Here is a 23,703-nt window from a genome sequence, read left to right as displayed (position 1 = left end):
AAAAGATTCCTAGACTGTGAGTCAATAATTTCATCACCCTGTCCTTTTTCTTTTGGCTCTGTTATCTGTGTAAAAGAAAATACAGGAAGTATTAAAAATTGAATGGCAGGTACATGTACATGTATATGCCTATCAAGACAATTGTACAACTCCTAGAGAACTGGGTCACGTCACCACAATGCAAGATGGGTGATCAGACATTTGCTCTGGCAACGTTAGCTCAAGGATTTATTTCGCTAGAGTTACATGTATGGTTACTTTATTGGTATAAAAACGAGGTTAGATGCAACAAAGTAAGTGGCAATGCCTTAACCATTTGAATGTTATCACCCAAAGGTGAATTCCGTCCTTATAAATCAAGGGTTGCAAACTTTCAATTTGGTTTTTAATAGGCTAGGTCTAGGGTTCGATGTACATGTATAGTTGTTGGGTCCAGGGTTGAAGTTAAGAATTTTTTTTTAGGAATTGAACTGTGGATCAACTGTTGCAGGAGTATGCGTTATAATACAACCTACTAGATGATGGTATAGGAAACCTGCCCTCTACATGGATGGATGTGTCTGTCATTAGTTTGAAATTATCGACCAGTTCCACATTGGGTAAACTCTATTTACTTTCCTGAAGTCAAGCAACGGCCTCTTTGATTATCCCTCTCACAAGCTCTTCACATAAACAGCAGTAGACCTTCGTAGGTGTACAGGTACATGAACATATACTCTTCTTCTTCTGTCAAGATGTTCTGTATGATAAACTAACCCAGTTGCAGCTCGTCTGATAGAACCCCTCCTGTTCGTTGTTTATGTTTTCAACTATATATATTTTGTTTCTTTGATTGATTTCTGAAAGGAACCAGTTCATTGTACTCTTTGATTTGAGAGAACAGGGATTGGGTATGGGTTATCAGTCAAGGGATACACTATACAGTGTTTGCATATTAAACTGAACCATGTGCAGTTGAATTGATATTGTTTACGTACACACTGTAGTGTATGTCTTGTAATGGAGACAAGTTTGTTTTTTATTTTTTTACAAATCTTACAATTTTCCCTTTCCTTTCAGTGAATAAGTACATGAGAACAGAGAATGATTCAATTCTTGAAAGAGGAAAAGGTGCTTTGAAAATTTTATGTGGAAAATCCACAAGACCTCTTATGAACAACAACAACCAAAACAACGTTTTGCAACTGATATGAAGCTTGTGAGCTCATCAATTCCTTTTCTCACATTTTTGACCTACATGTACTAGTTTGTTTGCTACATACATGTAATGTATTAAACATACAGTAGGTATAGCCTAGTCAACTGACATGTACTTGAAGGGGATCAAGCTCAGTATCGCTACACTTAAAATTCTTTCCATTGAAATGTCAAGATGATTGGAAACAGATCATAACTCACCGCAAGGTTTGCCTTTAAAACCACCTGCATTGGCCATGGTGGGGAATCACAATGAAACTAAAGTCAGCTAAACACTGAGTATTGGATCTAACCACATTATTTCTATGAAAATGTTGACAGATACATGTAGGTGTGCATGTATATTTGTTGATTACTTAGTTATTGAGCGTAATGTGCGGTGTCTGCCTACCCAGTGTATTCAATGCAACATGTACAGAATAATCATACATGTAGCATGAAGCGCGTTTCTGTCTATTAAAGGGTTAGTTGAGTTCTGTTTACAGACCGCAAATGCCTTCAAAGTGCATGTTTGTTGCTCTTATTCTTATCTATGACATTTGTAGTGCCCTTTTAGGACCTAAAATTGCTATGAAGGTAATTTTAGACCCCGAAATGTGTGAAATTTAGCCAATACGATCCCAATTCAGCTCCACTTTCAAAAAAATATGGTGACCATTAATTAATTAATTGATTAAAAATAACAATACATGGGCCGGCTGGTTGTTATCTAATATTTGTGGTGGTACACAAGTATTACTATTAGAAATCGTTATATTTATGGATATTTCAGCTGCTCTGAACCGATTTTGAACAAACAAAGATGATTTTGTTATTTAAATTGTATGTTCTTTCGAATTTGACACTCAGTTTTTCATTATCGCAAAAAATTATTTTGTGTAGCGCCCTCTGCAACAGAACTCAACTATCCCTTTAATGTTAAAATTACACCAATGACTGTATCTGTCAGTTTGCTATAAGGAGGCATTTTCGTTAATGGTATAAACTTAGAAAAAATTAAGTGTTGAGGTTTGGAAAATTCATCTTCTATACATTGTAGTTTGAATTGGAATATGGCAATTACAGAGTACATGTTAGTATAGTAAGACTAGCCATCACCCCTACATGTTCATGTACATGTACTCATTACAGTGCAGCAATTTCATGCTCCAAATGCCCCAAAATTCCAGGTTTGTGATTTCAATTCCAAATCTATTGACTTGCTAAAATGGCATGCTGAATAATGAAAGAGTTCTAATTTCATAGCAAACACAATCAAATTGTAGTGCAGCACATAAAAAGCTTGACAAATTCTCACTCTATTTGAGGGGGCTGGGTTCAAATTAAGTGGGTGTGTCTCAAATAACAGGTTTTTATCAAGCCTGTCAAACAAGTGCTAAATTTCAATCAATAACTTGATACCGTAATCAATAGAGTGCAGTCACCTGATTGGAATATACATGTACATGTAATGATATCATTTTCTTTTTCAGGATCATCAATACCTTCGTCTATGCTTCATGCAAAATATTGACTATTTACAAACCCAGACAAACTGCATACACATAAAGTACAACATACACATACATAAACTGTATGTACACACTATTCCTAGTTTGGCCTGAAAAGTAGTCATTGACCTGAATTCTTTTTCTTTCTTCGATGTATTTTCGCTTGAAGCCTTATGCTTATCGCTCAAGTTTAGAAATATTTTGCTTTAATACACTGTAAGTCTGTGACACACAAAATGTAATTGTAAGTTGTACAAGTTGAGTTTTATGGGAAAAGCAAACTTCCCTTTTCAAAGTGAGTGTCTGTGATTGTCGTTGAACAAACAGTCGTCTTTGACCTCTAGACTTGGCTGTCTCTAGAGCTGGAGTCTCGGGCGGGCGCATGTGTGAACTTGTCTTTAATAACATTGTAATACATTTGTATACTGTTACATGACTGTAGAACCACACTTCTTGATCAGGTTCTATCTTAACCATGTTGTAGCTGTCCATACGATGTGAGTGTACAAGTCATGTTCCATAACATGTACCAAGACATTTCATATACAGGTATGACTATGAAGCCCACATTCACTCAAGAAACAAGCAAGGTTTTAATTGTGTTTGATGGGGCTTGTTCACATGTGAGACCATATGGAGCCACAACGGCGTTAACTCATGTACTTTACACAGAGTTAATACCCTTCTGGCTCTGAACAGACATTTATTTATTTGTTTAATATTTGTTTATCTTCTTTACTTTTGCCCGGGTCATAACACACAAAAAGCACGATTACAGTTTTTTTCACAAAAAATTGCACCAAAAGCAACATTTGAATTAAGATTAGAATATCACTAATTAGCTGAACATATATATATATATATATAGAAACAATGTACATGTTCATGTCTGGTTTGAAACATCCTGGCATGTTCTAAAACATACCTTGCGAGATTCCCAACATATGGAAAGTGATATAGATTATCCTGATCCAGTTGTAGAGGTTGGTGTAAATGCAGCATTTACATGAACATGTAGACATACACGTTGACAGTACAGTCTAGGAAGCCTGTCCCAAGTGGAAGGAGTTCTAGCTGAGCTGTGTCAATATTTGAATAGGTTGCATTTCTACTTTTTCTCACTGTATGTAAACTCCAAAGTGCATCATGCTAAGAAGTTCTGGTTGTGTGGCTGTAGTAACGGATCATCAAATACACATATGACCGGAATGCATGATTGAGAAATATGCAATATTTGCAAACAATTTTTTTTAATCAGACTTTTTCTTTTAATTATTTCCTTGTTTCATCTTACATGTATAACATGTCAATGAGTATTATTGAATTGTTCACAAATGTACATTTTGATAAATGTGAAGGACTACATCACTTAAAAACATGGCTTTTTCAAAAACATGCAAAGGTTTTGTTTGTCTGATTGATCTTTTAAATCTAGGAGACCTCCCGCACACAAAGTGCAAATATATCCTAAAGATTACCAATTGACTAAACCTTGATGTCTGGTTGGTACAAAACATTTTTATGCCTCCGCCACCGAAGGTGGTGCCGGAGGCATCATGTTTTCGGGTTGTCCGTCCGTACGTCCGTACGTCCGTACGTCCGTCCGTACGTCCGTACGTCCGTCCGTACGTCCGTACGTCCGTCCCGTTTGACCGTTATCACAATATCTCAAGAACCATTTAAGATTTAAACTTAAGACTCGGGAATAGTATTTATCACCATAGGAAGACGATCTGATTAGATTTTGGAGTACGTAGGTCAAAGGTCACAGGTCACAGAGGTCAACTTATGAAATTCCTTGTATTGAGTTTGTTAGCGCGATATCTCAAGAACCATTTGAGATTTAAACTTCAAACTTAAGGATAGTATGTATCACCATAGGAAGACGATCTGATTAGATTTTGGAGCACGTAGGTCAAAGGTCAAGGGTCACAGAGGTCAACTTATGAAATTCCATACATTGAGATTGTTATCATGATATCTCAAGAACCACTGGAGATTTAAACTTCAAACTTAGTGATAGTGTGTATCACTATAGGAAAACAATCTGAGTACATTTTGGAGCACGTAGGTCAAAGGTCAAGGGTCATAGAGGTCAACTTATGAAATTCCATACATTGAGATTGTTATCATGATATCTCAAGAACCACTGGAGATGTAAAAACTTCAAACTTAAGGATAGTATGTATCACCATAGGAAGACGATCTGATTAGATTTTGGAGCACGTAGGTCAAAGGTCAAGGGTCACAGAGGTCAACTTATGAAATTCCATACATTGAGATTGTTATCATGATATCTCAAGAACCACTGGAGATTTAAACTCCAAACTTGTTTAAATTGCTCTATGGCGGAGGCATCATTTTCGACTGCGCGCAGTCAAAATTCCATCTAGTTTTCCTTATACATGTACAGTATACTGATGTTTGTAGATAACATTATAAAAAGTATTCTGATCTCATTTTTTTGTAGTGATTGCCTCTGAAGGCTCTAAATTTTGTTAGCAAGTATGGATCTGTAATTTGGATTTCGGCCCTGAAAGTTGTCCCTAGTAATTCCCAGGCAAGCTGTACCCTTAAGAACAGATTTCTTGTTGAATTAATGACATTGAGTTGTTTCTTTGATTTACTTTCAATAGATATACATACTGTACATGTACACATGTATTTACTTCAATAACTTCTCTCTCTACCTCCCCCTGTTAAAAAACCAATGACCTGCATTTACATGGAGTGACGTTCATTATGATGCACTGCTTCTGAAAGTCATTCATCTTCCTACATTAGTTCGACATCACTCTCAAATATAATGGAAATATGACAGTATGGTTTCGTAATTATACTACTACAGTAGGTCAGTTTCTTTAATAATACTCTCACTCTGCCTTAGGATGAATGATGGTCTAGTCAAAGCGCTCGTTGTGTCTCCTGAGAAAGAAAGGTGATCTTGGTATTTATAAATCGTGAGCGCGCGGGTCTAGGGCGTGAAACCCCTACCAGATGAAGAATATATTGCCTCGTGACCTTTCTCGGTTCATGATGAATTACCAGGTCTGGCAGGCATTGAATGGGTTGCATAGTTTAGTAAATTAAGTTTGTTATACAATGTACATGTAGTACCTTTATAACTTATGTGATTCATGTTACACATTAGGGATATACATAGACATGAAGTGTTTGTTTAGTACGTGTGTCAGTATGGAGTATGAAAGGGAAAACCATTCAGACCTGTATTTGCAAATCAGTCACCTTGAGAGAGAGAGAGAGAGCAATGAAACCAAAACAGTGATGTACAGCAGTACATGTACATGTATACGTCAGAGAGGAGCACAAATTACTAGTGTAAAGCAGGGTTGTCATTTTGGGGGAAAAAGAGAGTGCAATATCAAGCGAGTTATTTACATATATATGTCAGATCAATAAATATTGAGTTGAATCACTGTTTTTAAAATTAAAAACCAGTCATTTGTTGGTGATTTAAGTCCCCCTCATCCCTGATTTTAAGATTGATAAAGTAGGATATCCACAATACCCACTAGCACCTGTATGTACAGTGTATGTGATAATTTTGATTTGAATCATCATTACCGTAGTAAGTTAACCCAAGAAGAGTGACCCAAGCAAGGGCCATGCTCACCATGGATGTTCCTTTTCCCCTCATAGGCACTTGTGATGTTGAATACTGATGACGACGATGATGATGATATTGGTGATAATAGATCCCTGTTTTTCGTGTTTATTTTTGTGTGTATTAATTTTCAAACATAATTCAATCCATTTGCTTGTATTAATTGATGCTGTTTTTGTTTAATCTTGTCAATCCAATATCCTTTGTTTTTTTTGTATAATTGCAGGTACCAGTTGGTTTGATTGAGAATGCTGAATGCAGAGATCAGGAGTGCCTTGTTGTCACCTGCAAGGATGGAAAATTGATCAGGTAAAAATCACATTTAAATAATCAACCCCTACCCTCCAAACAACCCCTCTCCTCTTTTGTTAACACAACATAGTAAACAACAAATATCTGTTTGAATTGCCTATTAAAGTGTAATGTGTTTTATTATGAAAAATGATACACATGAAAGATAATGAGGTACATGTATAAAGGAGAACTAAAAAAAAACAACAACAAACAAACAAACAAACAACCAGAGAAAATAGTAAAATATAAAGCTTGCATGTAGTGATGTTCAAGTATACAGGTGTATACCGGTATGCATAAATTCACTAAACACAATAGCCAGGTCCAGTTTTGGCCCAAAAGTAGATCATTTTATCAATATTATTACCCTAGATAGAAGCAGACATGAGCTACAATGTCGATGATCATTTGCATGTCAAGGTGTGTTAAGTGTGTGATCCTTCGTTACAGAGGTATTATTTTACAGTCATAATGGTACTGATAGCTTGCAAGGTAGGATGACATACATGTATGCATAGCCCATTAATCACTGTGTGTACAGTCTAGCCTGGTTAGCTATAAATGTATATATCCAGGAAAGATACAATACTCATTTCTTCAATAGTAAGAAATTACAAATTGTAGAGGTACAGGTATGGCTGTACTTTGCTCTAGTACATGTAATTATTCATGAATTCATTTTCTGAAAGTACAATTCAGTTGTAGGGATTGAAGTTTGAAAAGACACAAAATTCTGATCACAGTCACAAATAATTCTCTTCAGCAACAAATAATATTTTCTCTGAACTATTAGATATCTTATCAATAAAGGTTTCCTTTTATCTTTAGAAAAAAATATGAAAATATGCTCCATTCACAGTGCAGAAGTCTAGCCATATAAGTTTAGTATCAGCTACATGTATGTATTATAATTATACTCTTACATACAGTGTATAATAAGCTTTCATGTACATGTAGATGCACGGTAGAATCTACAGTGATGCCTCATATTTCTAGTATTGGCACTTACAGGCCGGATGGAGGGGAAAGCTGGTATTACTGATATCTACTAAATGTCAAACCTGCTTTAGCCACCAAATGTAAAGGAATACCACTTGTCTATAAAGACCATTTTCTTGTTTTCCTTGAGCGGTCTTGTATATATACAAATTAACTTGATATCTTCACAGACCTTTTTTTTTAAAATTCAGCAGTATATGCCCCCACCCCCTTTCCCCACTGAAAATAAAAGGAAATATAAACAACTTCCTCTGCCTTTGGTGAACTCTCCAGTCTCTTCCCTTTATTAAAATCAGAACTATTTCTGGTTTTATTGTTTTGTTTATGGAATCGTGCTCCATTGAATAATATCTCTTGGAATGCATACCAACAATGCAGAAGAATGGTCATCTAAGTTTGATACTCGACATGTATTGTGTTCCCTGATGTAGGGAGGTCACACTCCTCAAGGGAGTCGAGCAATTGTTGTCAAAAGTCTGTTTTCATGGTCAGTGATTATTAATTGAAATTGAAAGGGTTGGCATATCTGGAAGGTTTATTGAACTTCTGCATTTCTGACTTTCTGACTGTATCAAGAATTCAGATTGAAGTGTAGGTATATATTGTATGCAAATTAAAAAAAAAAGACCTACTTATGATGATGTATGTCATCAAAAATATGGACTATATTTGTGAAATTGTAAATGCCATTTTAACGTTTTATACAAATATCAGGTCTGAAATAGGTTTAAGGAGTAGACCTTCATTGTGACATTAATTTGTCAACAATTTTAAATTTATGAAGTCAGATGTGCCCCAAAATATAAACTACACATAACATTTTTTTTAGCCCCTCCCTTTTTTGTGGTTAGTTTAGATTTAAAATGCTCACAGATAATGCTTTGAAATGATACAGTATATGTGCAGGGCCTTATTTGCCAAATACCTTGGTGTTTCACTGAATAAGCTAATCTTGGTTTTGAAGGAAAAAAAATACATGAAAAAGAATGGAGCACATATGTACCTTGAAGTGCTGATGCTATCAGTAAATGAGGGCCATTACATTTAGATCACTGAAACGAGTATTTAATGGTTCTAAAGCAATTCATTCTCATTGAAAAGTATCCATGACCGGTTGATGGGTCCCATTAAAATGTCATATTAATAGTGAAGTTTGTTTGCACATACAGACAGTACTTTATTGCTCTTCAATAGTACAATTGACATTTGATTTGGTATGACAGACACTGCACTTTCAGTTATGATTATCCATTCCAAACATTGTACTTAAATTAATATGTGTATTGGGGCCTCAAGGCAATTACATTTCAATCATGTTTGGTTACATAGCAGCAAGGTCATTTGAGTTAGCTGAATTTGGGACCTCTCTCATTATGCAGGTTTCCATGGTGATTGCACAAACTATTTCATGAAAACAGCTGAGAGTAACTGTACAAAGCTGTTATTAGTTGCAAGGATGTTCTTTAAACAAAAAATGGAAATTGTAGTAAGGTCTGGAGAATGTAACAACTCACAAAAAATGAACTGGCAATGCAAGCACGAACATGTGTTGTACAGTAAGTAGCGTGGGTTGATTATTGCAAAACAATACCAGTAATTAATGGAAATGTCAGTGTCTTAGTCACCTGCCAACATGTTTGTGCATATAAACATTGGTCATATATATTATACTGTGCTTTCACATGCTACATGTACAGTATGTATTCATGAGCAGAACACAATTATGGTCTCTCTCTGCCAGTAAATCTATCTGAAGGCTACTAACAATCATTTTTAAATGAACTGGTTGTTGGTTTGTATATGATTGTACTGGCAGAAATAAAGGTCAGAAAATTACTATTGTAGCCATGCAGCTATAACCACATCCAAAACAAAAAAGGAGAAGATATTCATAGTGTTTTATCTTTAGCTTTCAAGCTTTTCCCTATCAACACTAAAATTTGACAATATTTTCACTTCTTTATGCAGAAGAAGAAAAAAAACATCGAGAGGGTGAGAAAAGAGAGAAGAAAAAAAAATCATCTGCATAATGAAAGCAACTTGAGTGGAAACTACATCATGTACTCAGCACTTATTTCTGAGTTTTATCTTTGCATTAATCTGAAATTGCACCGTCCCGTCCATCCGGTAGATGGGCAAGATCAAAATCAGCTTTGCGATATTTGTGTCATAAACTGGTGCAATTAGGCAGAGGATAGTGCCTACATACAGGTATCGTTAGTCATAAAACCGTAGATATCAATATCTGCTTTTATAGCATAGGTTGATCATGAGAGGAATGCAAACTGAGCTGTTATTATGCCTTGGTTATGACTTCCTCTATAGGATTTCTAATCTAGATATATAACTTCTTCTTTCCATCGTTACCACTATCCTCATCTCTTAATACTTCCTCTCTCTCTCCTCCATCAATCCCTACTTTTTATCATCTCACCTTCGTACTAAATACTACTAATTAAAAAAAAATCTTATGCACTTTACTTAATTCCCCACTTTTTTTGTTCATCCTTTTCATTCCTTTGTTTCCCTCCTCTCTCTCTCTCTCTCTCTCTCTCTCTCTCTCTCTCTCTCTCTCTCTCTTTTTCTCTCCTACTTTATCTCATTTTCTCTACCATCTGCCTCTTTATCCCATTGAATGCCATCACTCTATTTCATCATGCTTTTATAATGCTTTCAACATCAATCCCCTTTCTATTTTTTGTTTTTTTTGTATTTCATTCTTGACCTCATCTTCCTTTCTCGTCTACCCTCTCTTTCCTCTTCTTATTCTTCTTTTCTTATCACTCTTCTGTCCCTCAGATGCCAATTTGATACCAGTGACCAGTGTCAGGAGTGGCTCTACCGTGTCCAGAAGACGCTTGAGAGACCTTCAAAGCTAGATGACATCTTTGCCTTCTCCTTTCATGCTTGGTGTTTTGATCATATACAGGAACATCGTGAGCCTGATGGCTTTGAACCTGGCGTCTGCTTTTTAGAAGGATCTAGTAAGTATTTGTGTAGTCAGTATGATTTTACTTGTCTGTGTGTCTGTCTACCTGTCAGTATTTGTCTTCTTCTTGTGTTGTATGCAATTTAAAGACATGTGATCTGAGGACAATTGCCAGTCAATTCGTTAGAATACATTAAACAATTTTACATTTTCAACTCTGGACCCACAAACTAACCCAACCCTAAACCTAGCATTTCACTGAAGTAATTTGCATCCTGAGCCCTTATCCTTATCTACACAAAGTAAAGGCAAGAACAAATTTGGATAACCATACAGGAAGTTACAAACAATAGGATAGAACAAAACTTATGAAATTGTTCATGTCATTCATGTATTTGATCTGAAATAGTTTTTAAATATTTCCTCTTAACATTCAAGTGTAATCTCAATGGACTTTGTCCTTCTTGAATAATTAACAATTGAGCAATTAACTTTATTTCAATAGTCAATAAGTGGTGCAAGCTATTAGTTTAACAATATTCTTATTTAACCTCTAAAAATATTGATACATGTCTTATTAATAGAGCTTTGTTTTTGCATTTGTCCTCAAGTGAGGTATGAAAAGTAATTGATTTTTTCAATTATATACTTCCTGATTTTGTATTGTGTTTTAATAGCCTCTTCAATTTCTCTGTCATATTTTATGAGCACCTTTTTTGTTTCTTTTTATGATTACATATTAATCTCATTTTAAGAGCAGGTCAGTCTTGTTTGTTTATTGCCATTTCATTTGTTTTCTTTTACAAAGTCCCATCTGTAATTTTGATTAAGTATAGAGTATATTTTTCTACCAGGAACAAGGAAATTTCTTGAAACAAAGGAAATGGGTATTGGTCATTAGATCATGAGTCATGTTCTGTTAATTACATCACAAGTTACCAAATTATCATAATGTATGAAAGTCAGCTTTATCCTTCTAACAAGGGGTAACTGACGACTTTTACGCCATTACTGCTTTCTTTCTTCACTACATCTTTCTAAGAAATATTCGGCCTTCCTTTTCCTCTCATTTACAGATAGTATTGATTTGGAGAAAAAACATTGAAATATTTCAAAGCTTTCCTACATTAACATGCATTTATTATTACATTATTCTCAGGCAAACTTATGGTGAAATACAGGTTATTTGTGATAAATACATCTATGTTCATTAGCTATATTACAAAATGTGTTGTATGTTCAATAGAAAGAAACCATACAGATAACATCTTGATTATCATTCAGAACTTGCATAAACCCACACATGAAATGTTCATGTACAGTGGTCTTTTATGTTTTATTGGTTTCTTCATGTCTGCCAGACAATCATTTCTGCACACAAGCCATATATGTGGTCTCGTTATGAGTGTCTGTATAGCAGGAGAGACATGTGTATGGTGATGCGCTATCTGCTGTACGGCGGCATGAGCGTTAGGGCTAGAGATATCTGTCTGATGACTCATAGATAAAAGCAGATAGAAGTGATATGATTATTAATATTTAGTCAGATATCCAGGTCAAATTAAAGCACAGCTGCAAACAGGATTCAACAAGAATAAAAACAGATTTGTCTTTGAGTAAGAGAAGGACAACTGGAATCAATATCTCATCAAATATAGGGAGTTTTTTAAAACAGAAGTGTTTATGGAACAGGTTTTTGTACTTTTCATATCAGTACTCAAAAGACTTCTCAGGACATACTGTACATCAGTAATGAAAAGATAAATTTTAGATTAAGAAAATTTGGAATCACAACTGAAATCATCCAAATCAGATACTAGAATTTGAGAATAAACATATTGTTATAAATAATGCAGGATTTGTTTATCATCTATTATTCATGTTGTTATACAAGGCACTGATTGGTACATGAAATGAAATACAAAAAGAAGAATGGTACATGGTTCAATGTTTACTGTAGAACTGCGAAAAGGAAATGGCCCAGAAAATTAAAGCCAACACAATATATTGCATAGCCAATAGACTAAATAATCTAATTACCCGAGATACATCATACATCATACATGTACATGTCTATGTCCATGGACATCCAGGTTATAATTGATGTGATGGGGTCCCATTCAGGGTGGTTTTGATAGCAAATTTTTACTTTGTGTGAATGAGGCTATAGACTTTTGACAGTGTTTTTTTTTCCTTTCAGCTAGAGTAGTGTTCTTGGCAGTAGATTTTATCCATGGTGTTCCTCGTAATGCGAGCTGTATACATGTATCCTTGGTCTATTTAAAAGACAGGTGATTTTGACAGCTTGTCATCTATTGCGGGAGAATTTGAATGGATACTAACCATAAATCCTCTCGTCAATTTATACTTTAAAGTCAATCAGAAACCCCAATCCTAAAACAAAATGAAACTGCGGCATGTACATTGACAACATTTCAATCTTTATAATTACATTAAGTTTTGAAAATTAGGGACATATTTGTGATATGTGTATATGTATACTGTCATGTTTTGAAAATTATTTGCAATTTGTCTGCTTGATCTTGGTCTTACATATGCAGTGTAAATAGAAATATCTTTCTGTTGCTTGATGAAAATAGAACTGGAAAAAAAATGCAATTTCTTTCTTTTGTTTTTGTTCTTGTTTCTATTGCATGTAAGCCCACAGGTGGGGCTTTAATAGAATTGACTATTTATTTGGTGTCTTTTAAAATAATTTTAAAGATGTATTTCCGTAGAAAATATTTAAAACCATTTTTGGGGCTTAAAGGTTTGAGTACACATTTTGACACCTACAATTTGTGTACATGTACCTTTAAGTTTTGTTAGGAGACCTGACACCTGATCAGTCAGGTCACATGCTGATTGCCATTTAAACGAGAACCCTGGGAATATGAAACACCTCATTGGATGTCAGCTCATTCAGTAGGCCTTTCTCTGTGGGTAGTAATACACTCTGTAAACAGATATACATGTATGCTTGTATACAGTCGTTTAAGTTCTTTCACCTTCCTGCGAATATAGGCTATGATGTCATGTAAATATACTTGTGCTACTAAACAATTGCTTTCTATGAATTTGATAGGATTGAATAAATATTCCTGATCAAATATAATGTTATTTAATGGTTCTTGAAAGTGAGCAAAGTTGACTTTTTAGGTATCATTACATTTCTAAGATATTGAAATATATTCACAATGACATGATACCTTTTTATTGCATGGTATTGAATATTTATCTTTTATCATTTAAGCTATCTCCAGAATGAAAATTAATACCCTTCTTCAAATATTTACTTTTATTGTACAGTTGATAGTGTTCATTGGAGATTATGAAACTCTTAAGTACGTGATGAGATTGATTTATGAAGAGGGGTTGAGGAAGAAAATATTAAAGAAGAACAATGTACAGACTTGTCCTTACATGTCTATAAATGGTTTGAAGGCAATCATTTATTTTATTTGATGGTAGTTTTGTAAGGCTATTCTGCAGGTATTTTTTGAATATATTTTCAATCAAATTTGTTCGATAAATATTGCCTGATAGTTGGTCTATATGTGGTGGCTTCTGTCATAATATTATTTTATTATTATTACCAGAACACGTTTGAAATTTAATATCATGTTTGAAAAGTGGTCTTCCCGATGATAATATTATCTTACATTATATTTAGCAACTGTTTATGCGTATCAGAAAACATCTCAATACACTTTGGTGGTTTGTACTTGTGATCTGTTTTAATATATATTAATATTATATTTCTTCTTCCCTATCCTATTATCATTTCAGGTAAAGTAACACACTGTAAATTCGGAACAGAAATCGATCGGCAAGGCTTTGATTTGAAGAAAGCATGGAGGATATTTGACAACTCAGATTTCAAGTGAGTATTTAAATTGAAATTTTCAAATGATCGCTGAGTATTAATGTACCATTTTCTTTAAATATAATGAATATATGCTTTTTACAAATTTCCTCCAAATCATCCTTAAAGATAAAGTTGAGTTCTGGTCATGCGATTGCATTGTGAAAGAAACGGTGTGGAATTGACCAGAAAAGGTTGGTTATCTAGCATACAAGTATTGGTGTGCACTGCAAGGTTCTGGAATCATCAAAATGATAAGAAATTTGGCCCATTATTGGTAAAGTTACAAGCACTGTACACAGAAAGATGTATATGGGACTACACGAACATGTGGCGTAAAAATCCCACCCCCGAGTTTTACGATGTTACATGACATATTTGGAATATGAAGGCAATTGAAGAGCCATGCTTTTCAGGGAACATGTCTTATCTGATGTTCTTCCACACTTGCATAATAAGAATGATAACGCTCACAAATTATTTTTCACCTCTTCCCAGAACTCAACCTTCTTTTTAAAGTGAAATTTGTGTCATTCTAACAAATCATTTCTTTAGAGCAAGGATGAAATCATCCCTAATTTCTAGGAAGAGTTTCATTATGAACATGAAATAGATTATTCAAGTTTGAATCAATAGGATGGCTTTAAATTTAGAGTCACCCTCAAAGCTGGGTGTACATATTAAAGTCCATGTTTACAATATAAGGTTTATCTGAAATGTAGACATGTCATTATATGAATAGTAATATAAAAACCCTGTAATTACAGGGAGCGTACTGTATATGCTATGCCATGATCCCTGATAATGGTCATGTGACTGTAGACTTTGATTTTAGATGTGGAGTGGGGAAGGGGGAGGTGGCTGTTCATTTAAATGTAAACATAGACAATGTAAATACTGTCTGATGATCGATGTACATGTACGTATTTGAAGTGTATGTTGTGTGTTTACAGTGAACCAAACTTTTGTAGTTATCATTAGGAACCAACAAGCAAAATCTGGCTTGCTTCCAGTATTGTAATAAAGGTTCTTGATAAATGTACATGTATTTATTGTGCTGTTTATATTATATAAATGGCATGTGTACAGAACAGCCCTGGGGATGACAAATTTGTAACTTATTGCAAATAAGTTTGAAAAACAGTGAACGGTTAGTTTTATATAGCGTCTTAATGCAAGCCTACTATCCAGACCTATTCATAACATGTTTATTTAAGGAGCACAGCTGTTTGGGATCATTAGTATGCATGAATAAGGGTACAGGTAACCTGAGTCGTATGTCTGGCCAATGTCGCACTCGATCCTTCTATAGGATTTAATTAAAGCCTTTCTGAAGTGGTTAAAGTTAGAGTATCTTTTGATCACTGCCGATCGAATAAAGGACAAATGAGAGTATATGCCATTATCAGATAGCCATAAAATGTGTTAAATACTGGTAGTGAATTTAAGTGAACTCATTCAATACATGTGGTAATGATAAGTGTCATGTTCAGTGTACATGAATGCTCATGGATAGTAAATGAAGGAATGTGAGTCAGGATGAGAATTACATGGAAGCAAAATGAATTCAAAGATTATTGAAGAAATATATTCCTTTATGAGTTAAATTCATGTACCAGTTTTCTGCATTTTCCCCCAATAATTTTTTTTCTAAGTTTAATGGATGGTGCACATTTAAATGTTCAAGGCAAGAGTATTGCAGTTGCACTTTGTATTTGATTCAAGCTCATGTACTGTAAATAAACAAGTAGGCACATCTAAATGAAATTTCAACCATGAGCTGCTTTAAACCCTTGAATGTAACTGGAAATGCCTTGGATTTGCTGAAATGCAGTATTTTTCTTCTATTACTGCTGTCAACGTGAGAAATCTAAGTAATTAAAAAAAATGTTCTTCTTCTCCCCTTTAGGTACTGCACAACCTACCCTACTCAGCACATTGTACCAAAAGAGATTGAAGATGATGCCATGAAGAAGTCGATCAACTTCAGAACTTCAAAGAGATTTCCATCAGTTGTTTGGAGGTAATGATGAGTTCAAAATCTCATCTTCTATATTATTTCAATTTGTTTATATCACACCATGCTTTTAAACTGACCTATTTCAGTAAATGTGAAAATACGGACTTTATTATAGGAACCTGCTCCTTTGAATGGCTGGTAGCCAAAATATTTCACTTTATAAATACTGTGAATCATCATTATCATTATCATCATATCTCTTGAATGGGTAATTGACAATCCTGATTTATAGTACATATGCGTGAGTCTGCATTCATAACATTAATGTTGTTGTTTAAAGCCTTGTTCTCACATAACGTAAACCTTCTAGCAATGCTGCTGTGACAACATAAAATGACTGAACTTCTTTCTATACAATTAAATGTCAAATTGAACATTCACCGTTTTAATTTTTTTTCTGTGGAATAGACACAAGGGCAATGGGGCAGTGATCGCTCGTTGCAGTCAACCTGCCGTTGGTTGGCTTGGTTGGAGGAGTGAGGAAGATGAAAGGTTCATGTCGGCCATCTTGGATGCGTGTGCCATGGATGACCCAAGGAAGAACAAGAAGAGTTGCCATAGCAACGGCTATGTCAAATCAGAGCAGTACAGGGTCACAGATGATCAAGGTTTGTCAGAAATCAGTTTTCTTTCTCTGTCTCTACTTTTTACTCCTCATAGTTCTAGCTTTGAAAATAGAAGAACTAAAAATCCATCATAATCGTGAAATGTAGCTTATAGTACCTTTGGTCTTCAGTTACATATGGTCTACTGAAAACTAGAGGGTAATAACTTGTATTCTATAATACAGAATTGATGCTCTTCTGGTGGAGAGCTTCAATGCATCAACCAGTCTAAGACAATTCTCATCTTTTTTCGCTGCCCGTAGAATAACTTAAAGTTGTCTTGAAATAGCATTCTAAAAAAAGATATGTCAGATGTGGAGTTGCGACAAGAGTTTTTTTTTTGGGACAGCTGTTAATCATCTTGGCAAAGATAGTTTTATGGAACACTAGAGGACAAGTAGAGTGACAATGGCGAGATGTTGTTGATCTTGTACTTTTGACGGTTTCATGAAACGACCTGCAGGCCCACAGTCTGTTCTCGCAGATATTTTTTTGCCATAGAAAGAGATGTAAGATAAATCTCTAAATTGCTTTTGTTTTGTTTTGTTCATTATAGATGAGACGAGGAGAGGAGAGTATGAACATAGCAACCAATCCAAGACGATTCTGATCATAGATGCCAGGTCCTATGCAGCAGCCTTTGCAAACAGGGCAAAGGGAGGGGGCTGTGAATACCCAGGTAAAAGCAAACTTTCAGAATTAACAAACAGGAGACAGAAGCAAAGAAACGAAAGCACTGGTCTTGGAACATTATCCTAACTATTTCCCATCACTTTTTGCTCAGAAAAAAGGCACCTTTTGCTTATTTTCACATTCACTTTTTTAATAAAGTGATAATAGATTTTGCCATACACCTAAACAGGTGAATAATATCCATGCGTGAGTAGAGATAGCTTTGCATCGTATGCAGGCTTGAATTCCAATGAACAGGACACATGCATTGTAACACAAGTTAAGCGTCATGACATACTGAAATAATGTTGAAATGATTTATATATGTGGCTGATTATGTAGAGAAAGTTGAAATGAGCTACATGAATTCAAATGCTGACATTGTTTTTTGGAACCATATCTTTGATTGTTCTTATTTTCTTTCTCTTTTTTTTTAGAGTACTACACCTGTTGTGACATAGAGTTCATGGGTCTGGCCAACATACACTCCGTCAGGAAGAGTTTCAACACTGTTCATGCACTCTGTAGCAACAATAGCCTGGATCAAACCACGTAAGTTAGCCCAACTCTGTGATTGCCATTCATGTTTGACAATGAGACATCATGATGATGGCTTCTTGTATAGCACCGGTGTCCCTCTCTGATGGGCTCTTATAATAGCTTGTCAGTACATAACACAGAGTTCAAACAAAGTGTAAGGGATTCAAAAAATGACTTACCCCCCCAAAAGTGAATTACCCTTAAAATAAAGACCAGTTATGGTCATGCGATTGCATTGTGAAAGAAACGTTGTGGAAAAGGTTGATCATCTAGCATATAAATATTGGTGTGTACTGCAAGGTTCTGGTATCATCAAAATGATAAGAAATTTGGCCCAGTCTTGATAAAGCTAAAAGCACTGTACACAGAAAGATGTATATGGGGCTAACCCCACACGTGCGTGACACATGCGTTATATCTATCAGGTCCAAATAGATATAATAATTTACCAAATATATCAATTAGTAGGCGGTTTCTCAGCAAAATTTGTATTATCGAGTCTTAGTCAAAACATATTCTTTCACATGGTTGGTAATAAGAGCTTCCATTTCATATTTTGAGAGGGGGGCGTTTCCAAAACTGGTCTTTACCTTTAACGTAATAAATGTGTAAGCATCCTTTCAACTTGGATCGGTTATTTGGTCTTCCCAAACCACCCCTTGGATAATGTAAGGCCAGTTCACTTAATTTATACCAAAGATAATTAATTATCTGCCAAGACCACTGTAAATAGCACCCATACATGCCCTATGCCACTGATGTTCTGAACTCAGTCCAGTTTTTAATTACTTTTTCTTCTTCTGGTTAAGTACAGAACCCCCGTTGGCGTAATATCTTACTTGTGCTTGACGAGTGCCAAGATGAATATATTTTTTTTTAAATCGTTATAGGTGGTTATCCAACCTTGAGGCGACCAAATGGCTTCAGAACCTGTCCATGCTTCTCAAGGCAGCCATCAAGGTGGTCACTGCCGTTGATCAGGAAGCACGACCTGTTATCGTCCATTGCTCAGATGGTTGGGATAGGACGCCTCAGATTGTAGCCCTGGCAGAGATCATGCTTGACCCTTACTACAGGACCATGCAGGTAAGAAATCAGTAGTAGCAACTGATCATTAAATCTTTGGAATCGACCAACCTCTTGCTTAGATTTTAAATACATTCTGTAAAACCAGTTTTAGTTAGCAGCAGAGCAAGTTATATTTTATAAAAATCTTGTATGTTTTTAATCATCATGAAAGTAGTATTAAAGGTTAGTAGCATCATTGATATCTCTTATATCGGGGAAAGGCTTTTCTTAAAGACCTAGTTCCTCATAAAGGATTGGAGTAACATTTTTTCACTAATTTCCTTGTTGAGTTCTATAGATACCTGTGAAAAAATTATGAAGGACAAATTACAAACCAATGTTTCAGTGGTGTTTTTCTTCACACAAATGTCCCTAAAAGGGTGTGTATATATTTTACCGTTTTTCAAGAAACAACTAATTCAGTTAAAGGAATTGCAAACATTTACTTACTATATTATGTCCTTATTCCTGTAGGGTTTCCAAGCTCTTGTTGAGCGGGAGTGGCTTGACTTTGGTCACAAGTTTGCTGATCGATGCGGTCATCGTCCAGGTCAAGACGATGCCAATGAGAGATGTCCAGTGTTCCTCCAGTGGCTTGACTGTATTCATCAGCTTCTGAGGCAGTATCCTACAGCGTTTGAATTCAACGAGACATTCCTGGTATGTATCCCAGAGACCTCCCTCTCCGTATGTCTTGTTTCATTTGATTTAACCAAACTACAAGTATGTTGTATAGATGGGAGAAAGAAGGTAACATACATGCCAACTGTTCAGATTAAAGAGGAACATTCCTCTTTTTGGGAGAAGATAATTATCATTTTAATGCAGGTGTTCCTCTTCCTGTACAAATTTGTCTGTAGTATTGAATAGGAGAGTTAGGATTGTTCCTCTTTTTTTTGAAAATAGCATAATTTGTACAGATTTCTGATTTTCAAATGTTGGCATGTATGAGGTAATGATAATACTACAGCATTTGTTATGCGCCATCTATCTAGTAAACTATTTTGAGGCGCAGAGGGAGATTATAACCCTGACTTAAGCACGGCTGCCATTACGGCGCTCTAGTATTTCAAGGAATTAATTCCTGCCAGGTACCCATTAACATCACCTGGGTTGAGTGTGGTAAATATAGATCAATGTCTTGCCAAAGGACATTAGTGCCACGGCGGGACTCGAACTGCGGACCTTGTGATCAACAATCGGTTGACGTATCCACTTGACATTACATATCTACATGACATGAGAGTGATTGTAGATCAATAAGCAGTACAGTACCTTGATGCTGTATTTAAGAAATTATTTCTGGTAAGTCGTGGTCGAACCTCCACCCACTTTGAATTTCATGATATTTTATATTCCTTTTTGCAGGTGAAACTTGTTCAGCACACCTACTCTTGCCTGTTTGGGACATTTCTGTGTAACAGTCTCAAAGCTAGACTCAAGAACTCAATCAAGGAGCGGACCTGCTCAGTCTGGTCTCTCATCGTCGTAGAGGGTAACAAGTACAGGAACTTCCTCTATGATCCAAAGACATACAAGGTCAGTAACTGGAAATCTATGTACTCAATGTTTTTAATCCATTTATTTAACATCAAAATATGAAGTAAAAAAAGAAGTAATTTTCTCAATATTCAGAAAGGAAAGTGAAAACTGCAGTACCAAATAAGTTTATTACATGTATTGTATTCTATTTATTGCATATTTGTATTAATTTTTATTGAATTTTTTTTTTTAATGTAAAACAGAATTAGTAGGACCTTGATGAAATATTAGGAAAGCATAGAGGTCACCGTTTTAGGTGAAAAATAAATCATGCTGATGGATGTATTCAAGTAAGACTAAAATAACATGTGAATTGATGATTATAGTAGATAATGTTTTTTTCTTTATTTTTCTTGAATAGGTATTGTACCCAACATGTAACATCAGGGAACTTGACCTGTGGATTGCAGTATACCTGTCAGAGACATCTCACAGTATCTGTGAGGATTCAGGTCCTGCCCCTGTGCAGCAAGCATCCCAGTCAGGTGTCAACCCTGCAGAAAGCCCCAAGCTCTCAAGAACTCGGTCTTTTGACAACATTCACAAGTCAGTGAGCGAGGAGGAGCCAAGTCGTGGTAACATAGGAGGTGACACGCAGGGGTTGACAAGGACTTCAAGTGATCCTAACCTGAGTGATCTCAAGATGGAGTCCACGCTGGGGACATCCCCTAAGACTCGCATGATCCCACCGCTGCCACTGGATCAGAGGGAAGATCAGGATCCCAAGGACGATCAGGATGAACCAATCACAAATGGACATACTGAGGAAGATGGAAGTGAAAATGAAGAGGAAGAGGAAGGGCTCTCAAATGGCTATGAAGCAGAAGAAGAGAGTAGTGGCTCAGAAGCGCCACTGACTAACGGTGTTGATGGTTCCTCAGAAGAATGTGAACGGCAACAGACAAATGAGGGTGAGGTGCAGATCTCCAATGGTCATGATGTCAGGTTGAGTAATGGCTTGACTAATGGTCATACCGATGAGAACTTTGAAAAAGAGTGTCCGGAAGGTAGTCCTATGTGCTCAACTCCCAGAAAGTCAGCGAGATCGAAGCACATTTTGGATGTGCACATGGAGAGTTCAACAGAAACTGTCACAGAAGACCCATCTCCTGCACATTTAAAAGATGGTGATCCCAAGGTTCTGATGGGTCCAGGGGATTGCAATGGATTTGATAATTCTCCTGTTGAATCAAATGGTGAAAGCACTCCCAATGGAGAAATGTTAAATGGACATGCAGCAATGTTGAAAGGATTGCTGTTTCAAAGCTCTAGTATCAGTACTAGCACTAGTGACATTAGTAATTCTCACGTTGGGTACCCGGTTAAGAAATCTCCAAGTGTACCTCTCCCGACTGAACATCACATTCCATACTTGCCATCATCGGATGATGGGGACATTACACCTCTAGCGAAACATCTTAGCAAATTATCCTCAGGGGGTAGCCTTTCTAATGGACATAGCAATCACATCTCCCAGTCAGCTGCTGTGGGGTCAGAGCCATCTTTCTCTACATGCTTGAGTAGGACATCCAGCTGCAGCAATAGCAACGGCTTGGATGCAATGGGTGGTGATGCCTTAGGGGATTCCCAGAGGCAGTTGAAGCTTGGTCGTCACCTGGACATGGATGGACTGACGTGCATCAAGGATCCCAGGCAGCGTAGGATGCTAGGAATCCTGCAGGAGCAGCAGAGCAAGATGGAGGCCATGAGACAGAGGGAGCAGATCTTACTGGCTATCATTGAAAGATTGCGGGTCGCCAATGAAGAATGCAGTCCTGCCCTGGCTTGTGCATTAGACGAGTTAGAGGTAAGATTGTGCATGATACCAAATATTTTTTCCTGAACTCTCCTTGAAATTTGCATCTGAAAGTGATCATGAATTTGGTTCATTATAGTCCTTATTACATAGCAGATACATGTTATTCATCTAAAAATAGCTTGAAAATTGTATGACTATGCACTACAAAGGGAAGAATAATTATTGGGATATTGAAGAAATGTTTCATTGTGGTTTCTTGGTTGAAGTACACGTCACTTTAGGGAGAGGGGGGTGTTCTCCAAGTTATGATTGCCTTATTTGAGCCCTATGGAGATTAATACCCTTTTAGAATAAAACATATCATAAGAATGCAGGAGATAGGTTTATCATCTGCTTTTCTATTTCATCATAGTTAATCATTTTTCTGTAATTTTGTTCATATCTGCAGAACTGTAATCTCCTGAACCCTGAAGATGAAGAGCGGTCCCATTCACGCTGTAACTCCATCAGATCAGATGTATCCTGGGAGCAGATAGATGAGGGTGATACCAGTCGAACTCTCTGGATCCCAGATCATGCTGTCAGTCACTGCTCATTGTGCAATAGCAGATTCAATCTAGTCGTCAGAAAACACCACTGCCGGTAAGTATACTACACTACAGGAAAAGGGAAATGAGAGGAACTTAATCATGGTTGAAACAGGCGGATTGTTGTGCATGTTTCCATTTGTACAGATTTATCATCTTTCTTCAAATAAAACAAGCAAACAAACAAAACATGGGCTTTTTATTTGAAATAACACAGAATTTTTAGCTTTTTATGATTCAATGATTAAAAAAAATCCCAGTTGCTTTGCCGTGAGGCCAATGCTAACTTTATTTTCTTGTATATACCAGGACCTAAATTTACAAGGGTTCTGAACTTAGTTACTTTCAAACTCCAAAAATTCTGAAGTGTAATTTATCCTTCAAAATGTTGCTATGGACCCTTACCCTGAGGCAAACAATTATTCAAAAGCTTTACCTTAACCCAACATGCGTTTTTGTACATTTGAGATGGGTCAATTACTAGGAGAGAAGTACACCTAGTCCGTAATGC

At 36.1% G+C, this 23,703-nt stretch overlaps 1 protein-coding gene and 1 non-coding gene across 2 annotated transcripts in view; one reads left to right on the top strand and one right to left on the bottom strand.

Moving 5' to 3' along the window:
* LOC585727 (myotubularin-related protein 4) overlaps positions 1-23,703 on the top strand; it is a 42,224-nt gene that overhangs the window by 13,113 nt on the left and 5,408 nt on the right. The window contains exons 4-15 of the mRNA XM_785543.5: positions 6,539-6,621; positions 10,405-10,589; positions 14,324-14,417; positions 16,309-16,422; positions 16,828-17,027; positions 17,581-17,703; positions 18,134-18,248; positions 19,127-19,322; positions 19,779-19,964; positions 20,673-20,843; positions 21,208-22,653; positions 23,054-23,247. Of these exons, the coding sequence (XP_790636.4) occupies positions 6,539-6,621; positions 10,405-10,589; positions 14,324-14,417; positions 16,309-16,422; positions 16,828-17,027; positions 17,581-17,703; positions 18,134-18,248; positions 19,127-19,322; positions 19,779-19,964; positions 20,673-20,843; positions 21,208-22,653; positions 23,054-23,247 (3,107 nt within the window). The remainder of the gene's footprint in view (positions 1-6,538; positions 6,622-10,404; positions 10,590-14,323; positions 14,418-16,308; positions 16,423-16,827; positions 17,028-17,580; positions 17,704-18,133; positions 18,249-19,126; positions 19,323-19,778; positions 19,965-20,672; positions 20,844-21,207; positions 22,654-23,053; positions 23,248-23,703) is intronic.
* On the bottom strand, positions 268-375 carry LOC115926981. Its single transcript, XR_004065397.1, has one exon. It is a non-coding gene; the product is annotated as a U6atac minor spliceosomal RNA (small nuclear RNA).

The sequence above is a fragment of the Strongylocentrotus purpuratus genome, unplaced genomic scaffold (genome assembly GCF_000002235.5).
Source record: "Strongylocentrotus purpuratus isolate Spur 01 unplaced genomic scaffold, Spur_5.0 spur5_scaffold_2, whole genome shotgun sequence".
In the NCBI taxonomy this organism is placed as follows: Eukaryota; Metazoa; Echinodermata; class Echinoidea; order Camarodonta; family Strongylocentrotidae; genus Strongylocentrotus; species Strongylocentrotus purpuratus.
This window is presented reverse-complemented; position numbering and strand designations above follow the sequence as displayed.